This window comes from Chiroxiphia lanceolata, chromosome 6, assembly GCF_009829145.1.
Source record: "Chiroxiphia lanceolata isolate bChiLan1 chromosome 6, bChiLan1.pri, whole genome shotgun sequence".
In the NCBI taxonomy this organism is placed as follows: domain Eukaryota; kingdom Metazoa; phylum Chordata; class Aves; order Passeriformes; family Pipridae; genus Chiroxiphia; species Chiroxiphia lanceolata.
Window position 1 is genome coordinate 41,397,134 of NC_045642.1, and position 13,775 is coordinate 41,410,908.

At 36.0% G+C, this 13,775-nt stretch overlaps 1 protein-coding gene across 5 annotated transcripts in view; it reads left to right on the plus strand.

The window, feature by feature from the left end:
* The window catches only part of YLPM1 (YLP motif containing 1), a 36,609-nt gene extending 24,490 nt beyond the window's left edge, over positions 1-12,119 (plus strand). For 4 of the 5 annotated variants that reach the window (XM_032690260.1, XM_032690261.1, XM_032690262.1 and 1 more), the window contains 5 exons: positions 1,095-1,181; positions 4,193-4,244; positions 9,303-9,433; positions 11,174-11,353; positions 11,716-12,119. In XM_032690260.1, the coding sequence (XP_032546151.1) occupies positions 1,095-1,181; positions 4,193-4,244; positions 9,303-9,433; positions 11,174-11,320 (417 nt within the window). In that variant the 3' untranslated portion in view covers positions 11,321-11,353; positions 11,716-12,119. The remainder of the gene's footprint in view (positions 1-1,094; positions 1,182-4,192; positions 4,245-9,302; positions 9,434-11,173; positions 11,354-11,715) is intronic. The other variant, XR_004357520.1, reaches the window with a different exon arrangement.
* The last annotated feature ends 1,656 nt before the right edge of the window (positions 12,120-13,775 follow it).

Genomic DNA, 13,775 nt, shown 5'->3' on the forward strand with positions numbered 1-13,775 from the left:
AGACTACTGGATTTTTTGGATCATATTTTGAGAAATTAGTTGGATAAAATAAGGAAAGAAATTTGAACTCAGTCTTTGTTTTGGTAAATACAGACACGTAGCAGAGAAACGAAGAAATTAATAAAAGGTAGCTGTAGAAGTATGCTACCTCTTTGTTCCATTTGCAGTCTTGCCATGACATACATCTTTGGTGTGTCAACTTTCTGTATTGCTGCATTCTTTGGCAGTTGTGTCAGAAGCTCTGGGAATAGTGTATGTTAATCATATCATCTTCGTGAAGGTACCTTAGCTGCTTGTTGCTGTTAGAACAGCTCTTGCAATGACCACAGAAACTGGTGAACTGCTGAAGTAGACACAGAGTCTTCGTGGTTTGTCATGAGGACAGCAGGTTATTTTTGAATCTCCAAATTCTTTGTACTGGAAAATAATAATCTTTAAGAGGACAGCAAACAGCTCAGAGAAGGCAGATTTGGGTTCACAAGGTTTTACAAATGGTGTAAGAAATGATACTTGGAGAGTTTTATGTATTCTGCAGTATGCGCATGAGACCCTGTTAGAGCTGTGGACCCCAGAAGGTATTGCATTAGATGAGCAGGCTTAGCTGTATGTCTTCAAGCATCCATGTATTTTGTTAGGCTGATGTCTCTGGTTACTATTATTCTTTACTGCAATTTTAAAAATATATAAAAGATAAAGCCTCAATAGAGATGCTCTGTGCAGAGAGAGCCATTCCAGTGATATGTAAATGGCAAGTTTAAGATATTTTTCTGAGATTTTGAGTTTTGAAATATGATCATGTGGGAATCAAGAGAAGTATCTTGGTGTTAGAGGTACTGGTAGCGCAAGGAATGCATGTCAAGGAAGAGAATGAATGATTACTTTTCCACAGTTTGTCACTTTGTTGCTAGAAGGGAACCTGCTTCTGAAGAAAGGCAGAATGGACACAATATTCATATATATTGCAACATCATACTTTCGAAGATGACTCCTTTCTTTTCTCTTCTATTTGAACTTGGAATCTTCTGCTTTGCTAAAAAGAAAATACTTAGAAGTCAGGCAGTGCCTTGTAAGTCTGTACTTGTGCTTTGGAACAGGTGGAGATGGAGGATTTTGATGCAAATATTGAAGACCAGAAAGAAGAAGTCAAGAAGGACACAGCAGAGGAGGAAGAAAGTGAACTGGTAGGAGACACATCAGCCATCTCTAACAAATTTTTCATTAATGTGTCTGAGGAAGAATCTCACGCTTACAAGCACCAACTCATTGCCATTCTTAGCAGTGCAATCTTAATACATATGTTTCTAGTCGTTTTTTCCTTAAACATTTCTAGGAGAACTTTAATGATAAATCGTGTTATTTCTTCCTAATTTATTTGTAAGAATATGTGAGTATATTCCACAAACAGCATTATCAGTGGAGCATGGCAAAATGCCTCTTACAGACTTTTTAAGTTGCAGTACACTATAGTGCTGTGTTCCATATAATCTAAGAATTACACTAAGTGGAGGGATGGGAACAATAGACAAAGATTAATTTATCTTATTTCCTTTCACATGTCTAAAGAACTCTCCTCAACTGTCACAGTATTTGACAACATGTATGAAGACTGCTTTCTCTGCCACAGTTTTCTGGCTTTGTTTGTCAGGAGGTATTTCCAAGATGAGGGCTTAGGTCTCTTGGATAAATGAAGGTTATAGAATTGCCCTGAGGGCTGGTTTTTTTAGGTATGTATTTAAAAGGCTATGGATGGCTTCCTGCTGTAACTCCTTGGTATGTGTTGGAGCTGCAACTGTTCGGTGCTTGATGAGTTGAATGTCTCAAACCCTGGTTCCCACAACCAAGCAGTTAAAGTCCAATAAACAGGAAGTAACCAAAAGTGTCTGGGACAAGCGAAGTGCTTTTCCTTGATGGAAATTTACTATTCCTCAGGAGTGGCAGCTTAGAAAGCAGTTGAAATATAGAATTTTAAAAAGCTTAGGAAAAGTGGATTTTAATAAACATCTGTTTTTTGCAACATGACTCATTCTCTTTACTAAATTATTCTTTGGCGCAGAGTATGAGACTTCATAAAGTGTGGTTAGAACATTTCAAAGATGCATCCATGTTAACAAGAATATGGCTGCTTGTCTCATTTCTTGGAAATGAGGTATAGCTAAAAGAAAAAGTTGTCTTTAGCTTTTGAAACATCTGTGCATAAATGTGTGTGTGTACATGTGTGTTTATGGGTTCGGGGGAGTGTCCTAATATACAGCACATATAACAATAGGCCTTTTCTTTATGAGACAAAGAAAGCTTGGTATGGAAACTGTGCAAATTATTAAATAACTAAAAGTAATCTACATATAAGAATGTGTTCTATTCAGACAGGAAAAATAACAAAGAATTATCTGCTGTATGTAGTTTCTGGTATTCAGTCAGATAGCTAATCTGAGAGAATTATATCAGACAGGTGGAACACTACACTGTATTTGGTATCTCTTGCCTTCTTGAGAGCAGTTGGTAAGGGTTCTGCAATTCATTTTGCTGCGTTTAGTCCTGTGGAAAAAGAGAGATCTGAAGCTCCTGCCATCTGGCAGATATCCTTGAAATATCCAACTGTCTTGTACCAATGGATAAAGTCTGAATCTTTGCTTAACCTATCTAAGGACTGGGATATCGTATAGATTCAGCACACAATAGGCCATTTCACACCATCAAAGTCACTCTTCTTGCTATTATCAACTCCCATAGGGTTGTGGCATTCAGACAATTCCTGCTTTTCTGTGCTTGATGGTATGAATTATTGATGTATTTAACTTAGTGTTCTCACCAGTGTATCACACATCACTTCATGTAATGCAGGCTTCTAGCTGTGGCGTAAACTTTCTGAGCAGACTTTAATGTGCAACGTGGTTTAAAAGTATAAATATACATATATACATGAAGCTTATTTATATCTTACAAGGAAATATTGCAGCTCAAACTGGTTTGGTTTGCATTAATTTCAGATTTGATTAAAAACAAGAAAATACAGAGATCTGATAACCTGAAGTCACTGATATATGCTTGATAGAAAAAAGGTCATTCAAGGATTTTGGAAGAGCAATGCTGAGCATAATCAAATGCAGTGTAGCTCTCTGGAATATACTGAAATTTAATCTGGAATACACTGATTAGTAACATGTAGCATTAACAAATATGTGTATGTTTACCACAGTGGAGGCGACCTATAAATAGAGCAGGAAAGAAGTCAGTGACATAAAACTGGTTTGTAGATTGTTTGTTTTCTTCTTGGAATCTTCTAGAATAGTTCTTTTCCCTCTTTATTAAAAAACATTGTAAAAGTAATGGAATTCTCACAGGCCTTCCATTCACTACACTGAGCTTTTTGTGTGATTACAGAGGAACATAACTACTTTTATACCAAATCTGAACAGCTGAAATGAGGATTGCTTAGTAAGGATTTACTTGTCAAAGAGTATAAAAAGAGAAGATAACAAGAAGATAACTAAAATAAATACCTTTTTTCTAAACTTAATATCATTGTGTGGATTTACAAAGAATAAACTGGCTAAAAATCATTACACATGCTGACATTATTTATAGGGGAAAAGTGTTTTAAAAGAATCACTGAGCTAAGAGCATTATTTTAAAATGAAAAATAATACTTAAATCCTAGTGACTCAGCAGATACTCTCTTTTAAACAAAAAAAAATTTTGTTTAATTATGAATTAACCACTCATACATGAATTTAGTATGTCCCTTCAAAAGGAGTAAGTGAAGTTTGTGTGTAGTAAATCTGAGAATTCATAAAAGCTTGCAGTAACTTCTTCATTTATGCTTGTAAAGCTTTGACTATTCTTTATATCTGATAAGTTGTGTTGCAATAACTTTGCCACCTGGGGTGATACAATACAGGAACTGTGCACACAGCACCTTCGCTGCCTGTTAGACTCATTCTGGAGTTCTGTGTTTGCAAAGGGCAGCACTCTTGCTATGATTTGTAAAGGCTTCTAAAATCACTGAATGGGAAGTGGATACAGAAGTTCTGAAATACTGAGTAATTGGTCTCCTTCATCTGATAACGAGAATTGTGCCTTACAAAAAGAAATACCTTAAGCTCCCTATATTATAATGCTGTTTCCAGTTCAAAAGTGATATGCATGTGTGTCTCTCTCTAATCCTCCGAGCTTCTTTCTGTGTATGATTTAGGGTTACATTCCGAAAAGCAAATGGGAGATGGACACTTCTGAGGCAAAGCTAGGTGGGTATTTTTTTTTTCCTGTTTCTTATAGTTGATATCTAATGATGTTTGCAAAACCTGAAATTTTGTTTTTACTGTGCCTCCCTACCAAAGACAAATAAATGTGTTGATTTCATACATGTGTCTGAAACAGCAAAAACATCTATACAGAAATAGAATTTGTCTTCTGCCAGAGGCAAGAGAGTTACTACTTTCTAATCATCACTGGTTTATATACTCATTAATTGTTCTTCCATCTGTTCAAGGAAAGTACTTTGTCTTAAAATTTTTAAAAAGCAGTATTTTATTCTTTATTCATTTCTTCCATTTTTATAGTTTTAATATAAGCAAAGAGTCAACCTACATTGCACTGTGTTCTTGTTCATACTGCATACCTTTTTTCAAGCCTAAGTGTCATCAGTAACTTCTTACATTCTTGGAGACATACCTCATACCTACCTGTATTGGAGATGTTTCTCACCTTCCAAAATTGACATCTGTAAGGACAAAGTAGTGCCATGCTTTGAAGTTGGTTCTGAATGATTAGGCATCAGTGTGTCTTTGCAACAGCTTAGGTGCTGAAAAGTTAATTATGCTTTTCAGTTCCAGAAGAGTACTAGAATTCTTCTTAGTAGTATGCAAAATGGACTTTCCAGAAGCATGTGAGCCCTATTTTTGCTGCGCTTTTTGTTCTGAATAGTGCTGATGATTGCATTAAACATAAGTGCTGACATTAGGCTTCTGTCAAAGTCAAAAGCAACTTTCAGGCAGAAATGCATTCACCATGGCTATGGTGAAAGGAGTATACATGGGAAGGGGTTTCTGGTCATTATAGTCAGTTTTGTTGTTTTGGGGTTTTTTAACTGAACAATAATGGTTCTAAGTGAAGATTTTATAAGACAGTCTGCACAAAACTGCTCTTTTCTGTCATGTCTATGAGAAGTAACAAATACCTGAATGGGATACAGCATGTCTTAACATTCTGAGGTTTGCTCCTGCATGTGTGGTACAGCCCTGTGTGTCATTACTTTTCAGTGACCAGAACCACAATTGCACCTTAGAAATAGCATTAGAAGGTCTGGCTTACATAAAAGAGTCTTTCATCTTTTGCTGTTAAATGCTTAGCTACGTCATCTCTTCTGCTGCTGTGCTCTCTTTTAAGTCATGTAAATATTTGTGGAATATACTGATGTTGTGGCACCTGCAGTATAACCAGAGGTGCCTTCTACTCAATTGTTTTGAAATATCAAATAGCTAGGCAGCTAGGCAGTATTATATCAGGATTGATCTGAATTTTTGTTATAAACAATAATTTTTTTTAATAATATAAAATTATTTCTTAAGTTTATAATGAGTTATCTCCAATTATGCATGAAATCATAGTACTGGAAACCTGTGTTGTTGAAGAATGCTCTGATACGTGATGTTAAGTGTAGTTTCTAACAATGTGGAGATTGTGACTGCAGCAGAAATTTACAGATAGCTTTCAAAATACTGCTAGCAAATAGAAACTAAGAACTGTGTTGTGTTTTCTTATGCAATAAAAACTCCATAAGATAAAATGCAGGATTTTTATATGGTGACCACTAAAATGTAAAATGGGGAGCAGACAGCAGAGTCACTTTTATGCTGAAGTAAGTTATTTGCAAGGCTATTGCAGTAGTCCTTTAACAGTCAAACTTCATTAACAGCTGGATGTTAGCATGCTGCAAAACACAGATACAGGTGCTAAGAATGGCTTTCTATTAAATCTGTATTCACAATTTTATAACTACCCTCTAGTATGTGTTCATTTTTATGTGTATATATAGGACTATAGATTAGAAGTAAATTCTGACAAAACATGCATTTTTAATAAAACAGGCATTCCTATGTAATAAATGCGGTTTCCTTGGAAAATTGCTCTGTCAGGGCAGGCAACTTTTAGCTCAAGGTATGCATTGTAAACATTTGCAGTCTGTGAGTAGAATTATTCTATTTACTAATTAGTTCACAGTAAGAGTCTGTAGATGACCAGTTATAATTATTTCTGGAGAGGCATGTAAACTGTGCTATGCATCTGTTATTCCAAATTTGAGTTATTTCGTGGGAGCTGACCTGCCCATTAGGTTTATTGCATTAGTCCCAGAGGGCACACATTTACAGAGGTTGATGTAAGTGCAGACTCCAAAAACAACACTAAGTCTTGTTTTGTTTTTTTGTTTTCTTTATGAGTAGATATTGTTACAGCAAAGCACAATAAGATCTTACTGATTGTAATACATGTCAGAAAAGGTCTGAAATGTTTGAGTTCTTTAGCTGCAAACATTGACTTGTGACAATCTCTGTATGCCCCAGAGCTCTTGCTTTAGCTCAGATTTATTTTGGCAGGAGTGATGCATTCCTCTTGAGTATGTGTGTGGTATATCATTGTCTTACGTGTTGTGCACAGCCACAGTTTTATTCTGAAGTCTAACCGCTGGTCTGTCTCGGTGCGTATTGCACATGGGTTCTTCTATTGAAATTTAAAGTAATGGACTCTCACTTTTAAACTTTGACTATATGCTAAGTGTTTAGTGCAATACCCCTTTTCAAGGTGCGTCTTAGTGGTGATTTCTACAAACTTTCAGGAAGGGAGAAACGAGCTGTGCCATAGCTGAAGCTTTGATACCATTGTAAAATTTGGTCTAGAATACAAATAACATTTTATGTTAAACTTTGTGGCTTTTGTCTCAGAAGAGCAAAATTTACCTGATTGATTCATTTAGTTTTTGGAGGAGCTGATTAACTCAGTTACTTTCAGAAGCTTTATTATTAAAATTCTAAAGGTGAGTTTTTAAGTTCTGTGGGTTTTCAGAAATGCTGCTACTTCATTATTAAAAATTGAAATAGTAAAATGATGTCTAGTACTTTAACACTAAATAATCATCTGCCATAAATATTCACAAGCACCAGTGTTACAAAGTGACACTTTGTCTCATTTTCAGAAAAGAATATTCTGAAATAATCCTTTGTGATAGGCTTTTGACATCTCTGTAGTGTCTACTGCATGATACATGTACCTTGAACCATGATAGTATGGATGGAAGCAGACTTCTCTGGAAAAACAATCCAACTTCAAACATGGAGAGAGAGAATGTTTTAAAATAAATTCTGTGTAGCAGTAACAAAAAGGGACAGGGGAACTACATACTCAGAATGCCTTCTGAACTCTCCTATTGATGCTTGAGCATTACACAATTCTTGGCAATGTTTTCAGTTCTGTGTGCAGCAGGGAGTGAGAGACTGAACTTGCTTTCATATTGGTAATGAGGTGAGCTAGCATCGTAGCATGTTGGCTTCCAACAGGAATATGGCTGTCTACAGGTACATGCCAACAGAGAGCTCCTCAATTTTCAGTTTTTCATGTTCCTAAATGCTCCTCAACGCATTTGTTGATCTCCTTTTCAATGTTAATTTTTTTCTGGAAACCCTTAACATTACGAATTATCTACGTTGATTGAAAGTAATACTGAGAAACAGTGCAAGTACACTACATGCTGAAGTACATGGAAGAACACAGGAATATTGTATAAATCAATTTTGTCTTTTAGAGAGAGTGTCGCCTTTCTGTGGAGATTGAGCATCAAATTTGGCAGATTTAACTCAGAGCAAAAGAAGAACCTTAACTGAACCATGGAACAGATACAAATATTCTGAACATTTTTCTTAGATCTTGGCTTTTTAAAAAAGCAGAAGGGGGTTAAAATGTTTTATTAGAAGAAATTCTGTGTCTGTTTCAGGGAATGGGGCAAAGATGAAGTCTTTAAAAATCTTAGAGCTGTATGAGGGAGAAATAACTTCCTTAGTTTATGGTGTTTGAATTATACTAGCATGTCTACAGTGCCATTGTAGTACATACAATCACATTATCTCCATTGTTACTCTTTTCTCTCCCATATTAAGTCAAAAAACTCATCTCTGAACTAAGCTTCTTTAAATACATACCTTTGAACATCGTCTTCTGCTACCCAGAAAATAATGTTGTCTTGTATTTGTTTATTTCTATGACCTTTTGTGGGTGAATTTAATTACAATGGTGACTTCTGAAACAATATTTCTGACATCACTGGAAATGGTTTGCAGAATATAATTGCCAAGCTTGGTGTTCCTTCTACACATACTTGAATTGTTGGCTTATAAAATGGTAGCATACCATAACATAGAAGTAATAGAATTTACTTTGACTTGTAAAGCTGTTTTTCCTTTCATGCTTTTGTTATTTGTAATCTTACAATGAATGCTTCATCTCCTGTCCAAAAGCAGCTTGCCACATGATTTCAAGAAGGTGGGTTTTTTTTACTGAGAATAAATGTCCAAAGGGGAACAAAATTTTAGAACATAGGAATGGTTTCTCCTCATGCTATATCGGTTCAGTAAGAAAAAAAAGAAAATTATGACTGTTGGACAAATGCCCTGCTCAAATATTCATGACTGACCTCTTACTCCATGAAAGAAGAAATTCTGAGATTTTTTTTTTCCCAGTTCTGGAGGATTTTTAAAGTAGTTTACCTTATGGGGAGAGAAAAAGAAAGGGGGAGATCAGGGTTTCCAAGGATCTTTTTGTTTAGCAGAAACAATATCTAAAAAACTTGTCTTTGCATTCAATTATGTGATTGTCACTTGTTCCCTGATACTGCACATATGCCATGTTTGACACAGTATTAATCCCCAAATTTGGAAAAATGCTACAGCTTTAGTATTGTGTTCAAATATAGAAAGGTGAATCTGTGGTTCCTAGCTGTTGTTGGCTATATTGTACCTGCAAGCATAGACTCCATATAATATGACCATCTGGAAGAGCAAGCTTTTTCTCCCTCATACACATAACAAGACTGAGTGTTATTGCCACACAGTTAACATGAGAGATCAATAAAGCTTGAAAACTGTGTTGAGTCTTCTCTAGTTTATTTCAAGTCTCATCATTCCACCTTTCAAGACAAGCTGGATGTACAAGTTCTGCTGCTCTTTCTTTTGAAAAATTTTCCACTCTCATCTTGTGTGTGTAAATATTAGAAAAAAAATTCTCCTTTAACGCTGAGGCTCTGTGTTTGTTCTCAGACAAGCTGGATGGTTTGCGGACTGGCACTAAAAGGAAACGTGACTGGGAAGCAATTGCCAGCAGAATGGAAGATTATTTGCAACTTCCAGATGACTATGATACACGTGCTTCTGAACCTGGAAAGAAAAGGGTAATAAATTTTCAAATGACTTACTGTCTGTATGTGATGATTTAACGGTCTCTGTGAAAGACTGTTAGTCTGTTAGTATCAAGTCATTCAACATCTATGAATATGGGAGTTTCACTCGCTCACTTTTCATTTTGCTGTTCCATTAGATTCTGTAAGAGATTATTCTTGCGAGTAGGGTTTTTCAGAGGTAAACATATTAATTATAACAAACCTAGGAATTACAGATTAACTGTGCGTGGGCATGGCTTAGAGGTTGAAAATGGAATCGTCCCATTTCTTGCTAAAGGAGATGATGCACTTTATTTCAGAGCAACCCACAGAGTCCTTTTTTATGCTGTATTGTTTTGTGGTGAGATAGTGTGATATACACTAGAGATTCCAAGAGAAGATGATGATTTTCTTAAGCTATTTTTTTGTTATGTTTTGTTATAAGTAGACAGAGAAACAATACACTGTTCTGGTATTCAAAAAGATTCGTCTCAGGAAAGTATCTGTTATGTAGGTTTTACATCAATTATGTCTTGTAGACGTTGAGAGATAATGTGTATAACTATATGTAGTTCTGTTCTGAAAACAAAATGCCATATGTTCACGTGCTATTGTGAAAAAAAGGGAAAAATCACAGAAGAAGATGAAAGAGAGATAATAGAAAGAGATAATACTCTTTTTTTTTTTTTCCTTCAAAATAGAAAGACTGGCTTTTGCCACTAAAAGTAATTTAACTGTCAGTGTTTTGGGCATTGTTTTGCTCTGTGATGTTAAATAGTACTGGACAGCATGCCTGAGAGAAATGGAGATACCTAAGGCATTGGCAGAGGAGGTGATGGTGGAAGAAAGCTGACATTGCTTATCAGTAGGAATGTCTGGGGAAATCCAGGTAGACTGTGGATAGGGAGGTGCTGGCAGAAAGTTGATAAGGCTATGTCCCTGAGTAACACACTGGCCTGAATGGGACTAATGAATATGTCAGGAAAGAGCTCTTTCACTTACTGTTTTTTCTTGTCCTGCAATGGTGTGTTACAGCTGAATTTTTAGTGACTGCAGCCTTTCAGCATCATCTCTTCTCACTCCCAGCGGGGTCTGAGTTTGTGGGTGTCACTGTGTATGTTTGAACAGGATAAATGCAAGGGACCTGCATTACCATGAAGAGCTACAGGGGAGATGTGGAACTGTAAAACTGTAAAGATGAGAGATAACAAATGTATGAAGAAGTTCATTTAGTGTAAAAAATAGTGGAAATATTTAAATAGAAATATATCACACAAGATAGAAAAGAAAACTGTCCTTCATTCATTTGTTCATTGCTGAGTTGCTTTTTAACACCATCTTTCTGTAGTTTCATAGCTCTCTTCTAGATGTTTCCATTGTGCAATTGAAATACAAGTTGCACAGAAAATAAAGACACTAAATGAATCTTGGATAATTCTTCCTGCAGAAAGCATTGCTTTGAACAGAGAAATAATTGTAGTAATTATGCTTCAATGCTTAGAATTATGTTATTGAAATGGAAAAGGGTGATCATCTGTACCTTTTTTCTACTCCATAGAACAGCTGGGGTGTTCAATTAAAAATAATGTAACTGATGCAATTTCCATCTTTACCTATTGGAAAACAGATTAATACTTACCTGTGAAGGAAAATGAGTACAAATTAGTATTCTTATGCTCTTGCTTGCAGTGGAAAGCCTAGACTTGTATCAGGATTTCTTAAGAGGTTATACTGATAAGGTATTCTCCATAGGTGCGGTGGGCAGATCTAGAAGAAAAAAAAGATGCCGACAGGAAAAGGGCCATCGGTTTTGTTGTTGGACAAACAGACTGGGAGAAGATAACAGATGAAAGTGGTCACCTTGCTGAGAGAGCCCTCAACCGCACCAAGTATATATGAAAAAGTGGTTAAGTGGATTTTTGTGCCTTGAAGGTAAGTATCCAGTCTTCCTGTGTGTTTATAGCCTTGATGTTTTTTAAGAGTTGAGGTTGCAGTTCACATCATTGTTAGAGTTCTCTCAGACAAGACTATTTGTTTTGGAACGTTGTGTAACAGGTGTCAGCTGTGCCTATGTTAATGTGTACCCTTCTGCACAGCATCTAACAATAAAGGGAGAAGGATTGTCAGCTATCAGTCTCCCCAACCTTATTAAGAGGAAGCTTATAGTTTCATTAAAAGAATAGTTTATCTGTATTCCTAGTCCTGTGCAGTTCAGATTTTGCATACTTTATCTTAATTCTGATGATGTTAGTTGCTGGTTTACTTGATGTAACAAACTTTTCCTTTCTTTACAGGCCATTTGCTCTGAGGAGAAGTGAACCAGGGTGTCATGAGCATCTTGCATGGGTTGTGTCACTCCCACCTTCACAGTTTTTCCTTGTTACTTTAGTTTCAGCAATTTTCTTGAGATACTGGCAGAGAACCAGTGCCCTCAAAAACTCATTGAATCCCACTGCTCCTAAGTGAGAGAGACAGTTTACTTTTTAATATTTTTTGAGGGGTGGGGGGGAAGGGTCAGTAGTTTTAGCTACTCTTTGTGGGATAAAGTGGAAGGGTTAGACAGATGTTACCTCCACTGTACCATCACAGAATGTTTATCACCTTTGCTCTGTGGCCGTTCTCGTTTTATACTGTATGTACCTTGTAGCTTATTGTATTAGGAAGCAGAATAATAAATTTCACTATAAACTCGGTGTTCTTGGTGGACCATATGGTATGGTTTTTGTTTGACATTTTAAATGTGGTCTTTGTTGACGTGTTGGTAACCATCCTTACCTGGAAGAGGTACTGTACTCATATTCTGGAATGTGTTCCATTAAGACCTCAGGTCTTGCTGGCCTTTAGAAGTTCATGTTCCTGGAGAGCAGGAATTATAATTTTTTGGATCCTAGTTTCTCAGTTATGTCAAATTTTCATTACTGCGTGAGTATAAATGCTGTTGGGTGGCTCTGTAATACTCAAGGTAGCAATGTATGAAAAACTTTTCATTAATGCTCAATGTGAAAACAGGTACTACAGAGTTCTCTGAAGGCGCAGCCTAGAAAATTCATTTTGGTGTTATGTCTTTTAGTCAACACTGATCCCTTTCAGGGTATTTCATTCCATTCATAAGTTTACTGTCTCATAGAGAAACATCATTAAAGGAAGCGGCAAAGACCAGAAGTTATACCCTTCTATTCCTTTAATAAATGTGTTAAGCTTGCTAAAAAAAGGATAAAGTAATAGCAGTCCACACTATTAAAAGTGGTACAGATTCTTCATAGATGCTGGTATATCACTTCTGCAGAGCATCAGGTTTGCTGATGAAAACTTTCTTTTGTCCTCCCAGGTTTCAAAGCAAATGCCTTGCATTAACAATGTTGTAACCAGACAAGATGTGTAAATGTGAAGATAATTGGTGTTTTTATGGTGAATTGAATTTTTTCTCCTGATCTTTCTGAGGGAAGGAAATGAAGTCCTAAATTTCCTTCTCTGCTATTATTTGTTGCTCTGCTGAGTGATTACATTGTGATTTGCATCTAGGTTGGTAAATCAACTAGTTCTGGTGTGGTGGTAGTTCATTCTGTTAAAGGACAGCATGGTTCTAATAGATGGTTTTGTTTGCCATTCTAATGTTTCGGTTTACTGGATGCTTCTCATCTTTGTCTGTGGTACATGTCTAAATACTCTTGATTAAAGGAGAGGAATAGCTGAACTTGTGCTATGCCCTGAATATGTTTATTAGAATAAAATTGAGCTCCCTGAATGCAGCATTTTTAAATGGAAGGTATTAAATACACATTTTCTCTGTACATGTACTATTACATAGCATATATACTTTCTTTTCAAAATGTTGCTAAGCACTCTTTGAATTCTGACTTAGAATTGTTGACAAATGGAAACTAATAGTTAACAAAAAATCAGCATTGTGTATTGCTGTGGAAATCAGGTGAGCTTCACTTTGGAGACATTACTCTCAGGTACGTGTAAAATGGCTTTCAGTCTTTACTCAGCTTTCCATAACAAAATGAAGTTCTTGTGTCACACCATCATTATAAATTGATTCTGTTTCTTGACTTTTAAGAACTGATAATGAGTTCGTCTGTATTTTTGCTAATACAACTGAACCAGATCCTTTCCTAACATTTTTCTTTCCAGACTAAAGACTATTTCTGGAGCATGCAAATGGATAGCTTGTGACAGAAGTTATAATATTGTTTATCGGTTTTAACAATTTTGAAATTATTTTAGCAGATACCTCTGAGAGAGGTCACGCTGTTTATTCTGTGGTGTATGTAGAACTAAAGAGAAATGAGCAGAGAGTACACATAAAATTATACTTTGCTCTGATGAGAACAGAGAGAAAATACATGAA